The sequence below is a fragment of the Pyrgilauda ruficollis genome, unplaced genomic scaffold (assembly GCF_017590135.1).
Source record: "Pyrgilauda ruficollis isolate IOZ18807 unplaced genomic scaffold, ASM1759013v1 scaffold37, whole genome shotgun sequence".
Classification (NCBI taxonomy): Eukaryota; Metazoa; Chordata; class Aves; order Passeriformes; family Passeridae; genus Pyrgilauda; species Pyrgilauda ruficollis.
In genome coordinates, this window is record NW_024525156.1 from 4,607,295 (window position 1) to 4,630,554 (window position 23,260).

Below are 23,260 nucleotides of genomic sequence, written 5' to 3' on the forward strand. Positions count from 1 at the left end.
TGATGTATTATCTTACTGCTCTGCTTATTGACCCTTTGGTGAATTACCTTTTCTTCCTTGTGTCTGGGGCTAGTCTTTGGCTTTTTTTTTTTTAAACAGACAATGAAACAATGTTTGGCATTTCCCTTGTAAAGATTGTTTTGTTAAATAAGATAAATTACTAAGAATGTGTGTCACTTACCACAAAGTTACTGTGTAAAGTCAAAAGAACCATCACAGTGCTGTATTCCCATCTTTTTGGAGAGCAAAATGTCTTACTTAATTTGGTATTTTGTATCACTTAATAGTTCAATTGGATGTGGAAACCTACGTAGCTCTGCCTTGAAGATGAAGTTGTCTTTATATAAATTAAATTTTCAGAAGGAAAGCACTGGAAATTTTGTTTCTGTGAATACCAATCACTGATAAAACTCTTTGGAATATTAAAATGCCCGTCAGCATGAGATAGATGATGGATAGAATTGAACTGTTTAAGTCAGAGGGGAGGGAGCATGAAAAGTAAAATGTAAAGGAGCTTGGAGAAAAACTCATCAGAATAATGGAAGCAAGAAACTAGAATACTGCTTTGGGTCCTAAAACTGTGGACTCTTGCTTAACACTCCTAGAAGAAGCTTATTGGGAACCTACATTGCAAATTGCAAAATGATCACCATGTGTGACTTGTAATATGTAGAATGCCAGTCTTACCATGTTTTTGGTATGTATTGTGCTTTAGATTTACTGGATTTCATGCTGTGTTCTTTTTGTCCAGTGATATTGATCTAGTTGTTTTTGGGAAATGGGAACGACCCCCTTTACAGCTGTTGGAGCAAGCACTGAGAAAACACAATGTGGCTGAGCCATATTCCATTAAAGTACTTGACAAAGCTACGGTAAGTATTAGCTTAACTTTGGGATACTGAACTGAAAACTTTCAGACCCCTTCAGATCTTGGTGATAAATAGTATTCTTAATTCCTGAAGCAAATTATATTGTCTTAAACTCTCTGCAAGGTTTCAAGTAGAATCTGTATGTGCTTAGCAATAGCATGGAGTCTTTTACATGGACGTCGGTAATTCTGTGTGCTGTGTTTGCTGGAGGCCATACTTTATGTTGTCAATAAAGAAATGAAAGTTATTATTTGCAAAATATCCAGTAAAATAAGTTAACTATTTGCATAATGTTTTTCCACTGACCTTTGAGGGGAATTTGTTCAGCCAGTAACTAGAGCTGTCTAGCTTTCAACATGGTTTTCAGGTTGCCTTGTTTCTGATGGCATAGTGAAGTGTTCCAAAACTAACATTGGGGTTTCCTGTCCAAAATATGCTACTTGAGAGCTTTGTCATTTGTGAGGCTGATGTGTGTTGTTATCTCTTGCATCTTTCTTGTAAGCCTGAATCATGTTGAATAAGCTAAAAACTTAATGCATGAGAATTTTATATTAGTGGGCAAGTGATGTTTTCTTCAGGGGACTAAGGTGAGTATTCCAAACCTCTATTAGCAAGCTTCTGTTTTGTGGTCTCTAAAGCAGTCTTCCTCGTTTAGGTTCATAATATTCCTGTGGCTTTGATTAGAGTAGCAGTACATAACAGTAGCTTTGGTATTCTTTGGTTTACCTGAGAACTAATGGGATTTTCAGAATCTGTATTAGCAGTTAATGGTGGGAAACAGCACTAGCCTAGGCTTACAATTCTACTATTCCTTTTTATTTTTCTTCTTCTGATGCTGGTATAAAATTCTGCTGGTTTTTGTTTTCTGTTTCAGATTAAAAGTATGAGGAGTTCAATTTAAAACAAATGTTATCAGCTGAAGTTTAGGTTATGATTGTAAGATGATTTTGTAGGGCACTGCCTTGCAGGTGGTGGTGTGAAGCTAAACTACATATTCAGTCATTTTATATTAGTTTATTCCTGCCATATTACTACAGTGGCTTTGCTTTATCTCTTCTGGCTTTCATTTGACTCTGCATTGAACCAGTTCATCTTGATAAATCAACAGCCATTACTTTCTTCTAGACTGATTTCCTGTTAGTTCAGTAAGTGAATGGTGCAATACTGGGTCAGAAGAATGCAGTTCCCACAGGTTATGAGATTACAAGATCTCCTATTAATTTGAATGAGTCATTAAATTACGTAAATTAAGTTGTCATATGAAACACTGCTATTGCAGCTGTGAAGGCGGATAGCTAATGGTTCTAGTAGAGTACCAGAGTGATGGTAAGTTAATGTGGTTGTACATTAAACGCCTCCCTAGAAAGCATTCAGTGGTCAGTCAAGTTAGGATTGTTACCTCCTCTCAGACAGACTTGATAGCAATCATTTGGACTGCTAGTATCCATGTCTCGAGTAAGCTAGGGAGCAGCACCAGTGTTGTATTCCTGGGGATTCACATTCTTGTCTTAATCTTTTCAGGTACCAATAATAAAACTCACTGACCAGGAGACTGAAGTGAAAGTTGACATCAGTTTTAATGTAGAAACTGGTGTGAAGGCAGCTCGATTTATCAAGGAATACATGAAGGTATCAGCCATGTATTGAATGTTATGCTACTTACCAAGGATGTGCTAGATGCTTAGCTGACCTTTTTTGGTATGGCTGGACAATTTACTGCTGAAGACTATTTTCATTAATACTAATTAAACATGCATATTTTAATTTATTATTTATTGGTGTCCATTCAGTGTTTCCTTTGAGTGCTAGGTGTTTGAGTGAAGAAACCTGTACACTGTGAAAGAATTTCTATAGTCATGTCTGGATGTACAGATAGGCACTAAACTTTGCTTCTGAAGCAAGTCTCTTTTCAAGTTTTGCTTACTTTGAATTTAAGTGATGTTGCATTATGAATATTGCCCTGCTAAACTGTCAAAAAACAATTCTTGTGTAGCTACACACTTAAAAGTTTCCTTTTATGCTCTGTAGTAAAAGTACTATTTAGAGTGAAAGCTTTGACTGTAGTAAGTGACACTGGCATTCAAAGAAGGATATAAAAGTCTTGCTGTTTAGGCGGGAAAGAAATTTGATATGTAAGGTCTTCAATCACATAAGAGTTGAAGTCTGTTCATCTCTTTCTAGAATAAAAAAAAGCAAGTTTCAGTTCTTCCTGTGGAAATGCTGTATAGTACACCACTGGAAATATTTTTGTATTAGATGAATCTTTGTGTGCTGAGATTGTGTACTGCTTTATTTGGTTTGGAATGTTGACGTTGTCATTGATAAAACTTGTTTTATTTTGCAGAAATATTCTTTGCTACCTTACTTGATTTTAGTATTAAAACAGTTCCTCCTTCAGAGGGATTTGAATGAAGTTTTTACTGGTGGAATTAGCTCTTACAGCCTAATTTTAATGGCAATTAGTTTTCTGCAGGTAAGTCTACTCCTTATTTGTTTCTGTGTTTTTCAAAATATTTTGGGTGCTGTACCTATGCCCTTTTATTGTACTGTTTCTTCAGATGCCCCTTGCAATGCACAGCATTGCTGTTATGGCTCTGAGTGTTTGACTTGAAAGATCCTGTGGCCTTCCTCTCAAGCATCCAGGATCTATCCTGTGTGAGCTGGAACAGCAGCAGGAGCCTTGTGAAAGACATAGAGGCAGGCTGTGTGTTGCTCTCAGCACCAGGGCCTGTACTTGAATCATCTTAATGGTGCTTCATAAATCTGCAGGATGCATTTTGTCTCTTGCTTCCCAGACTACTGATACTGAATGTGCAGAGTAGTTGATTTCAGTGTTTATTTAAATGATGAATGATTTCAGTGTTTATTTAAATGATGAAATCCAACAGTCAAGTTCTTTTTTTTTTTCTTATATGTTGGTTAGGTTTTGACATGCTTAAGACTGGCCAATGCTGTACTTGACTGATGAAATAGTCACAAGTTACAATGTTAGAAACAAGTTACAATTTCTCTTAATACATTTTTGTGACAGTGAGCCTCCTACAGCTATGATGAGGTATGGGGTTAGCATCTCTCAGCAGCTGTGGTGTAATGGAAAACTTACATATTCTGCTGCTGGTGGGGTTGACTGAAATATTACTATAGATTTTGTGTACCAAATATAATAAGTAGAGATAGAGACACAAACTGTATTTCAGTTGGGGCAACTAGATTGCCCCCCACTTTCTGAAAGCATTGAGGGATGGATTTGCTGTGGAAAATCAGGTACTACTTTGTTACTAACTAGGCTATAATTTAGTATGCAGTACTTCTTTCTTGTTTTTGACTTAGGGAAAAGAATTCCCTAATCCTCAAAAAGCTACATGAGGAAAGATGAAAGAATTCTTTGGCTTTCAGAGACTGCTGAGGTGCTGCCCCCTCTAGGTTGTGTGAGAGTGGTTTAAGTACATGAAGAATTAATTATTCAGTTGAGACTTACGTGAAGAAATATTCAGCTGTTTAAATTAGACCTTTTTGTTGCCCTGTGTTATGGTCTGAAAACTACTAATTTTTTATATGAAAAAACTGGTTTGTGTTACAGCTACATCCAAGAATTGATGCCAGAAGAGCTGATGAAAACCTTGGAATGCTTCTAATAGAATTTTTTGAACTCTATGGAAGGAATTTTAACTACTTGAAAACTGGTATTAGAATAAAAAATGGAGGTGCCTATATTGCCAAAGAAGAAATCATGAAAGTCATGACTAATGGATACAGACCATCCATGCTATGTATTGAAGATCCTCTTCTGCCTGGTAAGACTGTACACTTCTTGCCATATTCCAGAGCTCTCGCTCAGCTTGTGCTCTCAGCTTGCGTTAGTCCGTCAGACGAGTTAAGAAGCTGCACTGGGAAGAGGCTGTTGCTGCTGTAGAGGTACAGTCAGGTAGGAGGGCTGAGGGATGTGGGTCTGAGGTCTCACAAGATTCTTAGCCTGAGTAAATTGGATTACATGCACACAATGCAGTTGCACAATACTTTGGAGATCCAGAATTATGTTGAGGACATAATGAGATTCTCTGACAGCACTGAGAGGTAGAAAGAATTCCAGGAAATCCTGGAAGGGTGATTGTTAGCAGAGCAGTTCTCCATTATTTGCTGTGAGAATGCGATTGGAAGGTGTAGCTTTTACTGCCACAGTCTGTGGTGCCATACTTCAGATAAGTCACACCACATGGGAAAGAAATGTGCCAGGTGCAGAACCTGTCCTGCAGGGTGGTGCCACAGGGACTGCAGAGGAACAGGGGTGACTGTCTGTAAAAACCAGTTGCAGTGGTGTGGTGGTGTGGAGTGCGTTCTGCATAACTGGCTTGTGTGCTGCACTGGGATCTTTAGGGAATGCCAGTTAGAGTTTTAGAGTTGCATGTTCTTTTGATAGTACTGAGCATAAAATTATTTTATTTTTTTTAAGATTTGGTTTTAATTCAGTAACCCTCAAAATAATTGAGCTTAATTTTGGCTATGTGCCCCAGGAAAATTTCCAGCTTTATAGTACTCAGTTTGTATTCTATTTAAACCATCACAAGTAGCTGAAATTCCAAACCAGCTTTTTAACAAAGTCAATTTTCAGTTAATTTGGACTTCAGCACAAGTATTTGTAGAATGTAATTGGCAGTCAAAGTCCATACTGTCACATTTTGTGTGTAGACTGCTTATTTACAGCACTTTTAAAGCAAATACCGTGGATCAGGAGCTGAAGTCTGGCACTTTTCTAAATACTCAATGTGCTGAATGTTCAGTCTTCCCTAGAACAGGTTGCAGGCTGTGATACTCCTTGTTGTGACCATGTCTCTGATATGTTTGTAACTCTGTGTCCATCATGACTCTTCTACTTGGCCAGGCATAGGTTAGGGTGTGATTGTGCAGACCTGTCATTGTCATTGAGATTTCCTTTGGGAGCTGTGGACTTACTTGCCTGAAGATCCATTTGAATAGCAGCATGAGCCACAATTGTTCAGAGTCAAAAATCCTTACTGCCCTCCAGTTCTGTTCCTTTCTATCTGCTAGGGACTGAAGGAGAACAAATTACTACTTGTGTAGTATTGTGTGCTATGCAATGTTTTGATCACTGCTAATAGTACTCTGGAGAAGGCAAAAAAAAATTCTAATAGGGGCTCTGAACTGTTCCTCCTAGCATTAATCTTGCAGAAACGAAGAACTGTAGTTTAGAGGAAAGAATAGCTGTATGCTGTCAAAGAGTTAATAAGAATTAAATTAAATAAAGATTTTGTATGGTATGAGATAATATAATTCTTACAGGGGATAGTGTTTTGGCAATATTTTGAAGTTTTCTGACTATGTCTCATAGGGATATTTTTTAGCAGCTACCACAGACCTTCAGAACTTGCCACATGAAGCTAGGAGGAGGATTATGTAGCACATATTGGGATGGCTCTTGGAATCAGATCTGATGAGTACAGTCTCCTTAGATTCAGACTTAATCACATATTCCTACAGTATCTAAAATTGCCTGTCAAGTGTATGTTAGTAAGGTCTAGAATTCTGTTAATTAGTTTAGTTCTGTTATTCCTTCTGTCCCAGTACAGAAATCTTTCCCAAGGGTGCAGGTCCTTGCCCAGTTTACAAGTCATCTCTGATGAGTTTGTGTTCAGATCCACTCAATGTCTGACTCTGAGGGCTGGTGGCAGCACTGTGAAGGAGATGGGAATAAGTTATTTTCATAAAGAGTGGACACAGATGTTTCAACTTAAATTAGCGTAAACTGCTGGTGAGTTTTACCCCTGCAAACCTGTGTTTGCACTCTATGCACAGGTTTTTAACTTTGTTTTTCAAATTTTTTTTTTTAAGCCTGATCACAACTGTCTATAAGGTTCCTGTTAAGCCTTGGAAGAGTACTTGAAAAGATGACTTTTTAATCCCAAAATGAGACAAAAAGTACAGAGATAAAAAAACTCTCCCTTTCAATTTCTCAAAGATTATCAAAGTAGTGTAAAAGTTGCTCCTGTGAGTGTATGCAGTAGTTCAGCAATGGGATGCTGAAGGGTATAACTCAAAAGAATAGCTTTAAAGTGGTCTTGTAGGGAACAGGAATGTGTTTAGTGGGATTAGTTTCTTTAAGTTGGAGGAAATGGTTTTTATTCGGTGTGAAATGGTGAGTGATGTCTGACTAAGAGATGAAAGGTGTCATCAGAAGGATGCGATACATCATTCTAACCTGCTCATTACCTTCTGTTAATTCCTGGATTTGAGAGGAACAGGCATCCAGGTTCCATATTGTGTTGTCGTTTTGGTTATAGTGGGTTTTCTTAGATTCTGTTAGGTACTGCAGGGTTTCCTCAGAGGTTCTTAGAGACTGATCATTGTGTACCAGAACATGATAATTTGTGTGATTTAAGAAACAGGATTCCAACAAAGATGTTGGAAGTCAACACTTCAAGTAGGAAGCTTGTTGAGGTCTGGATTTGAGTTATCAGACTAATATAGTAGTGATGCATTTTTAAGTAATCATTTATACTTGGTCTTTGTAAATAGTCTAAGATCTTTCATCTTGAGTTAGTAGCGAGGACAGGATAATGAGATGAAAATCATTCCCTTAGCATTGTCTAAAGGAGGGAGTTTCCATAAGCATCTTGTAGCTGCACCGTTTCAGTTTCTCAAAGCACTTATCCTTTTTGTAAAATATATAAAAAGTAAAAGCATTTATTAAGGAGAACTGCAAAGCCAGGCACTCAGAAGTTTGTTCACAGGAATACGTTCAAGCAGGGTAGATGTTGTCATCTTGGAAGAGGCTTGTCTGGTGTTGGTCTAGCAGTATCCTGTCTTGGAAGACATAACTGTTTGCAGTTGACAAATCTTTTAATCTGTGGTTGTAAAACAAGCTTGGCACTTAACCAGCAGAGTTGGGGGCTTGTTATTCTATACCTTCGTGAATCAGGTGATTATCAAGGTCCTCCAGTCATTTCTGATGCTCAGAACAGGAATAATTTTGGTCTAGTTTCAGACTGGCAGTGGCTAGAGTAGCTAAATTGCTACTCTTTAACACCGAGTTTAAAACTTGGAGTTCCACCTGTGCAGCTCCATTCATAAGGAGGCTCTTCATTCTGAATTGCTGTGGGCAGTAATGAAAGTTCTAAACCTTAAATTCAATGTGTTTTCTTGGAAAAGAGAATCTTTAACTTGCAGGGTTTATTATGCTTCATGTTGCTTGCTTATGCATCTTGATAGGTCACAAGTATGAGAAGTAAATAGATTTGAGATTGGCAACATCTGTGAGATTATCTCTTCTAGCCTTAGTGGCTGCCCAGAATGATTCATTGCAGCTTCTCAATATCAGCTATTTGTCATTAGAACCTGTAAATGTATTTGCTTATGTGTGTGTATAAAACACAAGTGTTTATAAAAATACACAGGTTCATTGAAGTTAGCATTTGAAAGAACCTCTTTAATGCTGAATGTTGCAAAAAGCTGTTTACTGGCTAATAGCTTAAATGGGTCTGCTTCAGTTCTAGCTCATGGTCTTACCTTTACCTTTTCAGGCCGTGTTCTTAAAACCGCTTCAGGTAAAGGAAGGCTACCTGATGGAGTGGTAATACTGATAGCAAGTGATGGAAATTTTGGACATGCTCCTTTAGGGATGAAGGCTTTGTAAGAAAGAATAAGGATTGAATTATACATGAAATCACACACCATTGTTATCTGCTAATGTACATCTGAGGATTGAAGTATGTATGATTTTTTTAAAGAGTGACAGCATTTGGGTTGTGTGCTTTAACTGATCAGTCTAGATGTGACCAAAGAAGGATGCTCAGTTCTGTAAGACATGGTTCTCTAATGAGAGTGATCTCAGAAGAAAATCTATTCAGGGCAGCAAATGCGAATGTGTGATCTTCTGGCTCCTTTTAATATGTTGTTTTCTGGATTGGCTAGGGTCATCTTTATACAGACTTGACAGGTGCAGTTCACAGTAGCTCCAGCTGCAGCCCAAGTAAAAAGCTCTGCAGACTGTGTGATTGATTAAGACCTGTTAATTCAGACATTTTTATGAATGAGTTACAGGTGCAGAATGAGGCAATCCAGGAACCCAAGCATGGTATAGCATGAGCTATTCTGCCTCTCTTCTGAAATCTGCTTCAATCAAGACTCAAACACAACTTCATTTATTTTAACTAAACTGCCCAAGTTTACTGTAATTGGTTTAGGGAGGGCTTATGATTTCTTTTGCCGGCACAACAGAGGATGTAGTGACAACTGATGAAAGGAATAGTCAATATTTTGTGGCAGCCCTGTCTTCATTTTGGTATAACTTTATGCAGGATACATGCCAAATGTACCTGCCTAGCACTGGGTTAGACTAAACTAATAAGGATTCTTTGAGTGTGCATTGAGTGTGTATTCTTAATTAGTGTTATGTGAATTTATAGAATCATTTAGGTTGGGAAAGAGTCCTAACATCAAGTCCAACAAGTCCAACCATAGATGGACTTCAGTTTAGTGGTAGGTGTGATTATGTGCTTTGAGCCACTTGTATGTATTCCATTTCTGTATTGCTTCTCAATTTAATTCTTACATGTCTAGGTTTAGAGTATCATTATGCAGCTGGACACAAGTGTCCTACCTCTGAAAAGCCCTTACTGAATTAATCATCACTTTTTTAGTATAGTTAACATTGTGTTCTGATTGCATGACCACTAAAATACTTTGGTCACTTTTCAGCCACCTTTGGGCTAAGTCCTTTGTGAAGTCCTCTGTGAAGAACATTACCATGTGTTTCCTCCTAGATTCACTGTCCTAGGTCCACAGTGATCTCTGCTTTTATTTCAGAGTAGAGTCCAATAGCAAATAAACCATTTGGAGAGGCTTCTGTAACATTGAGCCTAATGGCTGCTGTATACCACAGTGGTGCATTCAGAGCAAGATAGTGAGTATGTCAGTAAACAGGAAGTATTTCTTGATCAGTTTTTGACCATGTGAATTATTGGAAAAATTGTTTTCCAAAAATGCTTTTATGTTTTCAGTTAGTTTTCATTGTTTATGCTTTTCTGTTAGAGTGGCATTATGGTTGGAGAATTTTGAAAGGAATCTGTTTTTTTCCTGGATGACAAATCTCAGCAGGTTTTTCTATAGAGGCTTGCTGGACAAACACTCAGGGGAGTGAAGTGTTCCCCTAAAGTCAAACTCAGCCTTGTTGGATTCTGTCCTCCAAAGGATGGATTCTGTCCTTTACCCATCAATTTTTCAAAGCAGATTTTTCATTGATTTCTTTTATTCACGGGCTCTGATCTGATTTTCATATTTGGTGGTTCATCCCTTTCTGGTGTTCTCACAGCATTTCACACATTCTGAAGGAGGGAACCTTGCACTGTAAGCAGTTTTCTACCCACTCACAACCTAGTCCATATTTTATGCAACTTGAAAGCAGTTTATGTTTCTTAAATTGAATGCTTACAGTGAATTTTGATGTCTGGTGCCAGATACATCCACATGAAGCTCCAAATGCCTTCTGCTAATAACAGCAAGATTGTTCTAGGTATCAGATGGGTGATCTGTTCTTGTACATTGCCACTGATACAGAAGGTGTGCTATGTTCTTAACTTCTGCGGTTCTTCACATGGCAGTAGATTTGGAAAGAGTTCCTGTTAAAGTGTCACTCATTCCTAAAGTAGGGCAGTTGAGAGTGCTACAAACTTGATCAAAAACCAGTTCTGTAAAAGCTTCTGGAATATTCTATGATAGATTTTTGAAAAACTGGCTTATCCTGTGGTGACAAATATCTGTATGTGCTGGTTTATTAATCTGTAGTTTTGATAAGGTTAAGTAGGGTTTTATGTGAGTCTGTCTGACATAATGAAGGTTACACAAATGAAATTTTAAACTGAATTTGGCCCGCAGGAACTCTACTGGTAAGTGAGACATGATGCTTTAAGCTTGGTAGGTTCCCTCTGGAAGACAGCTCTAAGGGCTTTAAGCTGATCTCTGTGCTCTGTTTCCTTCAAGCACTGTATATGAGTATTTTAGAAGTGGTAAATTGAGTGCATAATGTTCAGTGTCATTCCTAAGGTTAACTTCTTTTGTTGAAATAGGCCCATTTAGGTGTTCCTGATGTGGCTATGATGGGATAACTGGTTTAAACAGAATTAATCTGTATTGTTGAGGCTTCTGAGCTTTAAGTATGAGTAATGTTTTGATAACTGATATTAAAAAAAGATGATCTGATGACTGTCACATTATTTCAGGAAACGACGTTGGCAGAAGTTCTTACGGTGCCATGCAAGTGAAACAAGTTTTTGATTATGCCTACATTGTTCTTAGCCATGCAGTATCACCACTTGCAAGATCATATCCAAACAGAGATTCTGAGAGGTAATTAGTTCACTTTTTCAATATCCATTTATCTGTGTAATCAGTTAGGAATGTTTTCTAGATTCATAAAAGGAATGTTGTTATTTATTGTTTAACTGTGGTTGTATTGAAATCTGCACAGAAATTTAACCTGTCCAGGGATATGAAAGTGCAATGCCTCAGTGTGTAGCATTGAAATGAAGAGAGTATGACAAAACCCAGGATGAGTCCAACATTTTGCTTCAAGTATTTCAAAGGAGGGTTTGCTGGTTTAATGTTTAGTATGATGCATGTCTGTATTGCGACAGAAGGAAATGCGTGTGATCAAATTACTTGTTTAGACAATTAGAAAACTAGACAACAAGGCTAAAAATTTCCCTAGTTCTTTAATAAATCCCCCATAAGCTGTTTTAAAAGATTTGATATGTATTTAAGAATTAAAAAAGACTTAAAATACTATATTAAAAAAACCTAATAGAATCAGTTCTGTTTGATCATAATGCCAGAACTGCCATTAAAAGTAGCATACTTCTAGACATGCCATTTTTAATGCAGTTCTTAGTGTCTTTCACAGAAATACAGCCAGTACTTTGAGCTCTCACCTTTGCAATTTCTGTTTTTTGAAAGAGAGAGGAGAAAGATAATGAAGGCATGGCAGCCATGTGGTATTTCCATTCATGTATCTGCTCTAGCACCTTTTGTTCTAACCCTTAGTGTGAATTTGGGCTAGATCAGAGGATGTCTCTTCCCAGAGACTTCCCTAAAATCCCAATGGCTTTGAGCTCCCCAGCTGATCACAGGGAAGGATGGCTGTAAGATGTCACATAAACCATCTCAGTACAACTGCAAACTCTAGTCTGATGTAAACTTTCAGAATTAATTTCGTTGGAAGGTGAAATAGTTTCCTGTAGTGAGTTTATATCAAAGTGGATGCAGTCTTTCACTTGTGAGTTTAAAACTGACAGTACTTTAGGAGTGCCTGTAAATCCTTTAGGTTTTCAGTGGTATTAAGTTCACAATGGTTGAGACTGCACTGTGATGGAGGTACAGAAGGGGTGGTACAGTGTGTTGCACACTGACATTTGAGACTGCTGTCTTAAGGTATTAATGGTCACTGTTAAATGTATATTGGTTGACAATTCTTGGTACTGAATGAAACTTCGTTCTTACCTAAGTACAGGTAGAGTAACCTAGGGATTCCTGAAGGTTTGCTTGTCTTTGGTCCTGATCTCCATTAACTTCTCTGTTTTTCTCTGAAGGATATAGTCATTCTCTTATGAGGTATCTGTATTTACTACAGGCATCAAAAAGTATATTTGTATAGCATCTAATGGGAGTCTCAGGTGTCATCAGTATGTACACTTTGCATGAACTTTAACTTGTTACTGTATCTGGGAAATGTTTGAATTTTGTTCACAACTGCAAATCTGTGGAGGAGTCCCAGCAGCAGTGTTCAGGTGTCATATCTGACCTGTCTGTGAGTTCTGGGCTGTCTGTGCCAGTGACATATCATGCCACTGGCTTGCAAGGGGAACAGCATTCAACAAAGTTCTGAATACGAATAATTCCCCTAGCACCAGTCTTGTCAGTGCCAAAGGACTTGTAAGTGGATGATGAGCTGTTTGGTAACAAGTTTGTTGCAGAAATCAACAGTCCATGTTTGGTCTCAGTTAAACCTGATGTGCTTGGGTAGTCCAGGTATGTTGGTGGATCCCTCTTCCTGCTGTAAGGCAGAGTGGTCCATACTCTGTATAAAGACCTTTCTTGGTGGCCTGACCTAAAGCCTGGACATCTGTGAGCCCTTTGTCCTGATCCATTTTTTCCCTTTTCTAAACTTGTTAGTGGGCAGGTTAAACAATAGCATAAATGTAACTATGAACAGTGGGCTCCATTTAAGACCAGGGACTGGCTTCTAGTAGAATATGACATTCTACTAGAGGAATCGAGACTAAATGAAGAGTACTTGAAAGGATAGGAAGTTGCAGGACGCTGAACTCCCCAGGCTGAGTTTATTCAGTTTTTGTCCTAATTGGGGCTAGCTTTTTCCTCAGTGGGATGGTTCTTGAACTGTCAGATGGGTTTGAATTCATATTCCCTCTTCCCACAGAAGGTTTCTGTGTACAGAGTTCTCTTTTGTAGATGACACTCAATAGATTTCACATCTTTCTTGGTGATTGTTGTAGTTCTTTTTCAGGGTCAGTCCAACACAAAAATATGTCTACATTAATTTAAGGCTTTCTAAAGAGTTGCTGCTTCTGATAGTCCCAATGGGAAACAAAAAAGTCAGATAGTAGTCCTTCAGTAGCATAGGCTGTTTCTTTATCATGTTCTGTGGTAGCAAGTCCCACAGAATAATAAGGGATAGATTCACATCACTCTTACCACTGTTGTAATTCAGGCTTCCAAATAGAACATCTGAGGTGTAGTGGGAATTAAAAGCTATCTCCTGTCATGGAAAAGCTTTCTTCTCAGTGGAAACAGTAATCAGCTGAATCCTGAAGGTAATTTTTACAGCTACAGAAATTACCTTAACACTATTTTTTCCCCAGTCAATCTCACCTATCCCCTTCTAAGAAGGGCTTAGGAGAGCTTGATTGAGAGTTTGGTTGATTTTATTAGAGCAAGCAGCTTCCTATCATCTTGGAAAAAGGAGTTTCCTCTTAGGAAAATAAACGAGACTAATCCATTTTGAACTTGTACAGCTTGTATGCAAGGTAAAGTTTGATGCTGTCTTCAGCCAAGGTGACTGAAAATTGTGATTGATTTCTTAATATTTAGGGCCACAGAGACATGAGTCTAGCTTGAAATACAGTTATGGGCAGGATATCTGCTGCTTAAGGATTGGTGTCCGTATGTGCTTTGAACAGCTTTCTCATGATCTTTACCCCTAGCCTGTCTCTGGGAAAGAGTGTGCCATCTCAAGTGAGCTCACTTGAGTCTGTGAGGAATGATGTTTTCACAGAATCATTTAGGTTGGAAAGGACCACTAAGATCATGGGTTCAGCTGTTACCCCAGCCACTACTGTGTTCACCACTAAACCGTGTCCCTCAGTGCCACAGTTAGGTGGCTTTTAAGTACACCCAGGGACAGTAACTTCATTGCTTCGCTGGACACACTGTTCCAGTGCTTGACAACCTGTTGTTGAAATTCTTTCTAATATCTAATCTGAACCTTCTGTGATGCAGCCTGAGGTCATTGCCTCTTATGCTTTCACTTATCTGTGAGAAGAGACCAATATCCACCTGGTACAACCTCCTTTCAGCAGTTGTAGAGAATGATAAGTTCCACCCTGAGCTTCCTTTTTTCCCAGGCTAACCAACCCAGATCTCAGGACTTGTGCTCCAGATCCTTCACCAGCTTCATTGCCCTTCTTTGGATTCGGTTTTGAGACCATTTTTCCAGGTCTGTTTCTTGAGGAACCTCAGGAAACCCTATCAAATATTTGACAACAAGCTCTCAATAAGCTCTGCTTATTGATTTGTGTTCATTTAAATAGTGGATTATCTGTTACCACCCTGTCCATGGCCTTTATATTAAGGTGTAATATCATATTATACTTTGCCCAGGCTAAGTACCTATGTACTGTCTTCTGTCAGCTGTGCTGTTCCTTCTCAGTCTGAGTCTTGCCTTGTATGAGATCTAGCAGTCCTGCAGTCAGAAGGTGAATCAGATGGACCTTTTGGTCTGACTGAAAACAAGTATCTCAATGCTTCTGTCATGTCAAGAAGTTGATACAGCTTGTGGTTGATGAAGAGTTGATCAGAAGCAAGAGAAGCAGCAGGAGTTCACATTTGGAGCAAGAGGGAGAGAATGGTACGGTATCATGTCACAGCCCTGAAGTTGTGCTGCTCTGAATGTGACAAAAATCCATCCCAAGGTTAATATTTATGTTTCACAGATTTGGATCTTGGCTCACATGCTGGTCTGTCACATAGTTTGGCTAGGAATGTGTGCTCAGAGTGCCTCTCTAAACAGCTCTGTAGCCACATCTGGGAAGCTGAAGAGGTCATATGCAAGGAGGAATGGAAGACTTGGTTTTGCTGTCACATGCCCTTCAGCATAAATTAGACTTTGGAAATCTTCTGTATTGTGCTAGACATGGTGCAGCTGGATAAGGGAATGACCTGTCATGCCAACAGGTCAGAGTTTGGGAAAGCCTAGGCAGTTTCCTATTGTATGTCTGGAGTTGTCGTTTACAGGTGATAGTCTTCAAAACAAGCATAGTCAGGTAGAAAGTGATCTTTCCATCTATGTGAATGGAAAGTTGTTGGGTCTCTTCCTTATATAAAATATACTATTAATATATAAAATATTATATAAAAATATATATTAATATAGGTATAAAATATATATAAAATAAACTAGATCTTTAAATAGCTTGTTCCTGGTCTTACTATATGATAATATTAAGGGAAAAAACGTAAAGGGATATCTTTCTCAGGAGACCTGTCTGATTTTACTAATCAGTTAATAGTATTTTTTTATATCTTCCAAACAAACATATTTGAAGAACTGTTTGTCTCAGACATCTGTGGAAATTCTGGCCTCAGTTGAAATAAAAGCCCCAAAAGCATGACATTCTTCACAATAAAGGCAGGGTAGATTAATAGGGTTTTTTGTTCATAAGTATTTCCAGTGTTGAAAATAAATTTAGGCACAATTTTCAAATGCTTATTTTAAAAAATTGTTCTTTCAACCCATGGATGTGCTTGAGTCCCAAAGATAGGAAGTGGTGTTCTTTTGAGATCAATACCTAGTTTGATCACACTTGCTTCCTCTTTCTTTGCTTCTTTATTAAGTATATGTCAGTATAACCTTAATCACCTTTCAGTTCTGATGTCTCATAATGAATGTTTTTAATTTTGCTGCACAAGCAATGTAGCATGGATCTGCCTTTGGACTCCTGACCTTATCACTTAGTGAATTTCCTTTTTCTACCTTTATTCCAAAAAAGAGAGTTTAGAGCTTTGATCTCCATGCTCTTTGAAAGGAACTGGTGGGAGAACACATTCTCCCATTCTGTGCATGCAACTCTGCCACAATTGTTGGTGTAGCACTCACTTCACCTATTTTGCCTGTTCTTCAGTATATCAGTCAGCCAGTCTGATAAAAATGCCAACCTCTATTGTTCATTTTGCTTCTGCTCTATGAAATCGTGACTCTCGCTTCGCTTCCAGGACAGTACTCCAAGAAGCATCAGGTTTGACAAACTCCTCATATGTAAAAGCTTGTTACTCAGCCTGTGTTTACTTTCTGGTTGTAAGACCACAGCTGGTGGTAGTTGTGAAATCCTAGAGTAGAAGCTCAGCTCTTTCTGAGCTCAATTCTTTCTGAAGGCCTTCTCAGATGAAACTTTCTAACTGCAGGATTCCCTTCCCTGTCCTGGTGCATGCACCCAGCTGGTGCATGTTTGAGTCCCATACTGGTGTTGCTCTTTTGGGAGCTGTGGCTTTAGGGCTACAGCTGAATCTGTGCAGTTTTGGTCATCCCCGTCTTCCTTCTGTTTCCTCTTTCTCAACTTACTCTTTGAGACTGCGAAACCAGAACTGCATTGAGTATTTAAAATGCTGTTATGTCATGGGAGTATACATTAACAAAATGTTACATTAACAAAATGATCCTCTGATTTATTTGTTCTTTTCTTAGTGTGCTCTGCTTATTGAACTGTGGTTCCGAAAGTATGATCTGTTATTACCCAGATCTTTAATTTCTGGGTGGTGACCTTTAATTCTAAAGCACACCTTTAATTCTGCATGTAAAATTCAAGATTTTATTTTCCAGCCTGCATCATTTTATCCACATTACATAAATAGAATGGTGGATGACATGCATTCTGTCCTGGTGGCCCATCTGCAGCCATACTTAGACTTGTAATTTAGATGATATTATTTGGTTCCGTGTTTGCAGGACTGACTTTTTCAGTACTAACAGTAACATGTCTTTAAAGTTGGAAGACTAACATGGAACATGTGATATTTGGTCTTGTATGAGATAGTAATCAGTAGGATAGTAGGAGAATTATTGCTACTTAAAGTGTTACTATAAAACCTAGTAAAGGTAATCTAAATATATTAGGGTTTTGTATGTCCTACCTTCCCATTGTATACCTAAACCAAAACAAAATTCCAGTACCAATACAAGGTACCTTTATGATGTGAAATACAAAATAAACTTTAATATAATCATTGAAGATTAAAAAGTAACATTACTTGCTCCACAGTGGTAACTTTGCACAGCCCATTTTTGTACAATAGCAATTTTTTCATGTATCTTGAGTGTGGAGTTTATAGTTAGTGTTTCGGTGACTAGTCTCTGATGAAAAGAGAGCTGGAAAATTTATCTCTCAAACAAAAAGACTCGAGAAGTATGATTCTATTGAACTGTGGTTCCGAAAGTATGATCTGTTATTACCCAGATCTTTAATTTCTGGGTGGTGACCTTTAATTCTAAAGCACACCTTTAATTCTGCATGTAAAATTCAAGATTTTATTTTCCAGCCTGCATCATTTTATCCACATTACATAAATAGAATGGTGGATGACATGCATTCTGTCCTGGTGGCCCATCTGCAGCCATACTTAGACTTGTAATTTAGATGATATTATTTGGTTCCGTGTTTGCAGGACTGACTTTTTCAGTACTAACAGTAACATGTCTTTAAAGTTGGAAGACTAACATGGAACATGTGATATTTGGTCTTGTATGAGATAGTAATCAGTAGGATAGTAGGAGAATTATTGCTACTTAAAGTGTTACTATAAAACCTAGTAAAGGTAATCTAAATATATTAGGGTTTTGTATGTCCTACCTTCCCATTGTATACCTAAACCAAAACAAAATTCCAGTACCAATACAAGGTACCTTTATGATGTGAAATACAAAATAAACTTTAATATAATCATTGAAGATTAAAAAGTAACATTACTTGCTCCACAGTGGTAACTTTGCACAGCCCATTTTTGTACAATAGCAATTTTTTCATGTATCTTGAGTGTGGAGTTTATAGTTAGTGTTTCGGTGACTAGTCTCTGATGAAAAGAGAGCTGGAAAATTTATCTCTCAAACAAAAAGACTCGAGAAGTATGATTCAAATAGCTGAATGTTGGGAAAGTGTGTTAGAAAAACATTACTTTGTTGATAACTGGTCGCTGTTCAGCAGGACCAGGTAAGCTTTTTCTCTGACCCTCTTACTGTTATGACTATATTGAAATTCTACCTTGTTTTGGAGCCAGTCTCTTTCTTGTTCCACTACCTCATGATCCATGGTACTTCCTTTATAATTGTGGGGGTCTTATCACCTTCTAAGTTGGAAGCAAGGATTAGTGAATGTCTCTGTCTTCACACAGCCAGTTGTGGTGCTGGGATGTGTTTTGTGTACATCCCATACCTGTTTATAATCCAGATTCTGTGGAAAAACTTCCTGTATGCAGAAATGCAAGAACCATAAATTGCTTTTATCAAATACACTGTTATCAGCATGTTCATGCTTTATAGTTAATATGCATTCCATTTAGAAATACAGAGTAAAAATCTTACCTGTGTGTCAGTGCTTGCATGTTAGTATGGTAAAAAAAAAAAAAGTGAATATAAGTGGTGCTTCCGTGGATTAAATGGTGTGCTAAGAAAAATAAGGTTCAAGAAGATTCTTTGGTTAGGGATATCTTAAACTGACTTTTAGTGTAATTTGGTAGCTTGTTAAAATGCTTGCAAATATGTAACCAACCGTCTTTGTTTAATACTTAATTGAAAAATTTTTTTAGCACATTAGGTAGAATCATCAAAGTGACCCAAGAAGTGATTGACTACAGGGCCTGGATTAAAAAGAAGTGGGGGAGCAAAATTAATTTATCACCTGAACTTGGTAGGTATAGCAGGAAACCAACTTAAAATTTTTTCTTGACTTTCATGTAATTCAAAATACTCATGCCTTGAAATTAATCATTCAGATATACAGGAAAAAAATAAAAGGAACCTGTAACTTTCTAACCCAAGATTAATTTTCTCTGAGCCTGTTTTTCAATTAGCTTGTTAAACTGCAGCTCTTCTTAGACTTCAAGGCCCATGTGTTTGTATTCTGTGCTCTTAAATGATACTTATGTTTTCTGTTAACAGATAATAGGTTGAAAATAAGAGACCCAATAGCTCTCTGCAATGGAGAACAGCAGCAGAACAGAGACTCTGAACCATCTTACAATCAGCACTTGGCATTGTCATTGGCCAGCACACAACAGTTATCCTCTGGTTCATCTGCCTCTTCTGTGTCATCGCTCTCCAGCAGTGACATTGTAAGCTTTTTCTTTTAATGGGTTAAACTAATAAGTAGCAGAGGTTATCTTCAAAGCCTCAATTGATACAGCAGTATATATAGCAGTTCATGTGATACTATCCCTAAACTGCCACAGCAAATTGGTAATGTCCTCTGCTCAGAAAAATTACTGAAATAAAATTTTTTTATTAATTAAATGGGTCTTATTTCCATCCTAAATCTTTGGTACCCTTTGTGATAGTAGTTAGATGTAATGAAATACAACAACCCAATTTAACAGTAGCTGATTAAGTAGAAGAGGAGAAATGTCTTCATATATCCTTCCATTAAGCAAAATTTTCCATTGTCAAATTGGGATCCTTGTTCCCAATACCTGAAATCGAACATGAGCATTATATTGTGCTGTGAAATTGAATAATACTCATTATTTTCAGCCAAGCAGTTAGTTCATGTTTTAATGGTAACAGGGCACTTGCATAAACTCTTGTCAGCTTCCTTATTTTAAAGTAGTTTCTGGGCTTTATTCTCCTCTTCCTGTAAGAGGAGGCTGCAGTCTCTTGAAGTATATGTTCCCAGACTCTTTAAGGTTCTGCCAGGTGGTTTTGTTTTGGTATAAAGTTAAATCAGTGCAGAATTGGGCAGTGCAGATTACAACGCGCAGCACTGCAAGGCATGAGCGGCTTATTGTGAATCTTAGGAAGCATTTTGTCTTAGGTAAAGGCATTGATGGAACAAGATGTAATATGCAGTCAGCTGTGGCAGTGAATAACTGGATGATACCAAGAGAGGTCCAAATACCTGTTTCTTGACTGCTTTCAAAACCTAATCAAATATGGAATTAAAAATTGCGAATTGTATTCAATAAAACTTCAGTAACTTTTGAGGAACAAGCACTGCCTATATATGTTCCAGTTACTTTCTGTAATTACTTCATGCTACTGCTCTTTTGGTGTTGAATTGCCTTTTTATGCCACCTTCAGTAAACAGGACAAATGTTTTAGTTGTACCATCTGGCTAATGAGCAAAGAACAGCATGATACTTGCCAGTGATACTGTTAGCTATGCTCCTGGTTTAAGTAGATCAGTGGGAAAGATTTGGCTGTAATAATTTTTTTGAAAAGTGCAAATATTTGCTTATTACATTGGGAGTGCACAAAACTAACTCCCCTTAGTCCTGTTTAGCCTGATGCTGAAGGTGAAACTTCATTGCCTGATGCCAGAGAAATTAATGAAAAGTGAAAAGGAAGCTCTCAACAAGATAGAACTGAAATCAACGTGGGCATTCACAAAGTAAAAGGAAGTGCCATGTTTTCTAAGAAAATAAAAAAACATGTCTATGTCCTTATGAGAAAATGCCAGTATATGACCTGGCCTATGTCCTTAGCAGACTTGATAGCATGTTAACTTAATTTGGAATGGAATGGCAGGTTTCTAAAAAATGACTGATGAGTTCATCCTGCTCTTACTTGTGTGTGCGAGGAGGAGAAAGTTCTGACTGAGCAGTCCTGAGCTGCACCTGATTCAGGAAGAGAAGCCTGTTCTGCCATACTCAGGTGATCCGTGCCATGATCTGGCATAGTGCTGTGCCTGGGTTGCACCAGAGGAACATCTGGCATGTGTGACAACTTGCTATTTGTGCCAGAACATCTGGTGCATTATTAATAGGCATGATGTGATGAGCTTTTCTGTCAGCTTCAGAAGAAGGTATTTATGAATATGGTGCATCTCCTCAGTTTAGAGTTATATGCAGTGTTACCTCTGTGGAAGGATTGTTCCTCAGGAAGGATTCTGTATTTATTTAAAGTTAAATCATCTGAAATTTTCTGGTACTGGAAGACTGAAAGCAAAATATAGATTATAAAGAAAATGCAGGCGACGAAGAGACCCTAGAGTTACAGCTTGCTGACTTCTTCCCAATAATTAAGGTTTTATTTTAATAGCAAGATATTATTCCCTGTGTCACTATTGACCTTTAGCACAAACTCTACAATAAGACATTGTTTCAGGAGGTGTATTTTTCATGACTGCAGAATATCTTTTGCTGTTTGAGATGCAGGATCCTATATGTTAAATCGTAGACATTAGATATCATATTTGCTTTCCTGCTTACTGCTAAAGTTTCATGGGTAATAATGATCAAGTGGTCCTTTCTGAGTTCTACCTACCATTATAATAGAAATCAGCTTACTTGTGTTGAGGAAGAGGAAATAGGCTTGAAAACTTGGGACATTGCTTTCTCACATTGTCCCTCTCTAGCCATCCACTGAAGCAGTTGTATTTTGAAGTCATCACATCACTGTTTGCTGGTGATAAGTGTGGAGGCCTTGCATATGTTTGTCAGCATGTCATGGAAACAATATTGGCAGTATATATTGAGTGTGCAGGCGTTATCAGAGCAGTGCAGTATTGCTCACAGGGATCCTAGAATTTTTATTAAACCCTATAGTTTAATAGTTGGTTTCAATGCAGCATGCTGTATGGTCTTTAAAGATTTGCTTCCTTGGAGTTCTGACAGCATTACAGGTTTTGCATTAATAATCTGTAAATACGACTCAGCAGCTGAATGGATAATTGTTCTGGTGTCTTGGACTTATGAGTCTGTCAGCCAAAGCAATGGTTATAGATTTATTCCGGCAGCAGGAAAACAGAACCGTAGGTAGGAGCATGTTTTTCTCAAGATTGGATTGTCATAAACCAGAGCTAACATTTAGAAGTCAGCCTCTCAATGTCTGTATATGTTCAGAAAAATGGAAGAAAATAAGAGCTTACAGTTCTCCATGCTGGTGGCAACCTTTTAAATAGGAGAACTTAAGTACCACTGAGGAACAAGAGAACTGTCTTCTTAAAGGACAGTCTTCTGTTTCTCTGTGTATTTTAGATTTATGTGCTTTTTCTCAGTATACCATCTGAAACTCAGGAGGATGTTTACTTTCATCTTTGCACATCTAGGACTAGCTTGCAGGAGAAGACGCTTCTGGGCCACTGTGTGTCTACACACCCCCAAATTAAGAGAATAATTAAGAATATTAAGATATAATTAATGATATTAAGAAAAATAATGAGACCAGATCATAATTTGAACAAAAGATATCCTTTTCTGAATTTCCCGAAGTAGAAAGCTTTTTTCAAAATGCCTTAGTCTAGCACTCTCTGGCGGATGAAATTCTAGCCATGCTGTCTTTAGTAGGTGTTCTAGCCAACTGTAAAATCTTAATCACAAAGGACAGCTTTTCAAAAGGCCAGTAAATTTTGGATCAAAGACATTGTGGAAGAGAAGCCTGTCTTCGGGTATCACTGTAACTATTACTGGGAGAGCTGTTCAGTTAATGGGATTGTCCTACTGTACATGTCAATACAGGGCTCTGACTCATTCAGCAGTATTTCTAACATAGTTCTGTGCAAAATATTGAGTACTAAAATTCCTGCTGTGTTACCTTGCCTCTGTGAAGAATGTAAATATTAGCGATCAGGAGCAAACTAAAGAACACATGTTAAAAAACCTTATGGATATAAGTAATCTGGTTATCAGAACATATCAGACCATTCATATATCTTTCTCAGTTATGTTAATTATCAAACTGATCTATGTAGTAAGTCTTTTCTCAGTGAAGCTTTCTGCTAATTTCAAATATCCTATGCTGCCCTGAAAAAAAACGGGTATATTCCTCACTCCCGCAAACAGGTAAGTTGTACAATATGATGGATTCCTACATGATCCAACAAATGTTGACGTGAAAAATAGAAGATGTTTTATAAATGTCTTTGCCATCAAGGACAGTGCAAAGG

The 23,260-nt window shown here is 37.8% G+C and overlaps 1 protein-coding gene across 4 annotated transcripts in view; it reads left to right on the forward strand.

Annotated features, from left to right (window-relative positions):
- The window catches only part of TENT4A (terminal nucleotidyltransferase 4A), a 59,073-nt gene that overhangs the window by 16,526 nt on the left and 19,287 nt on the right, over positions 1 to 23,260 (forward strand). For all 4 annotated transcript variants that reach the window (XM_041475984.1, XM_041475983.1, XM_041475986.1 and 1 more), the window contains exons 4-10: positions 752 to 872; positions 2,391 to 2,498; positions 3,214 to 3,342; positions 4,450 to 4,663; positions 11,102 to 11,228; positions 18,969 to 19,069; positions 19,321 to 19,493. In XM_041475984.1, coding sequence (XP_041331918.1) covers positions 752 to 872; positions 2,391 to 2,498; positions 3,214 to 3,342; positions 4,450 to 4,663; positions 11,102 to 11,228; positions 18,969 to 19,069; positions 19,321 to 19,493 — 973 coding nt within the window. The remainder of the gene's footprint in view (positions 1 to 751; positions 873 to 2,390; positions 2,499 to 3,213; positions 3,343 to 4,449; positions 4,664 to 11,101; positions 11,229 to 18,968; positions 19,070 to 19,320; positions 19,494 to 23,260) is intronic.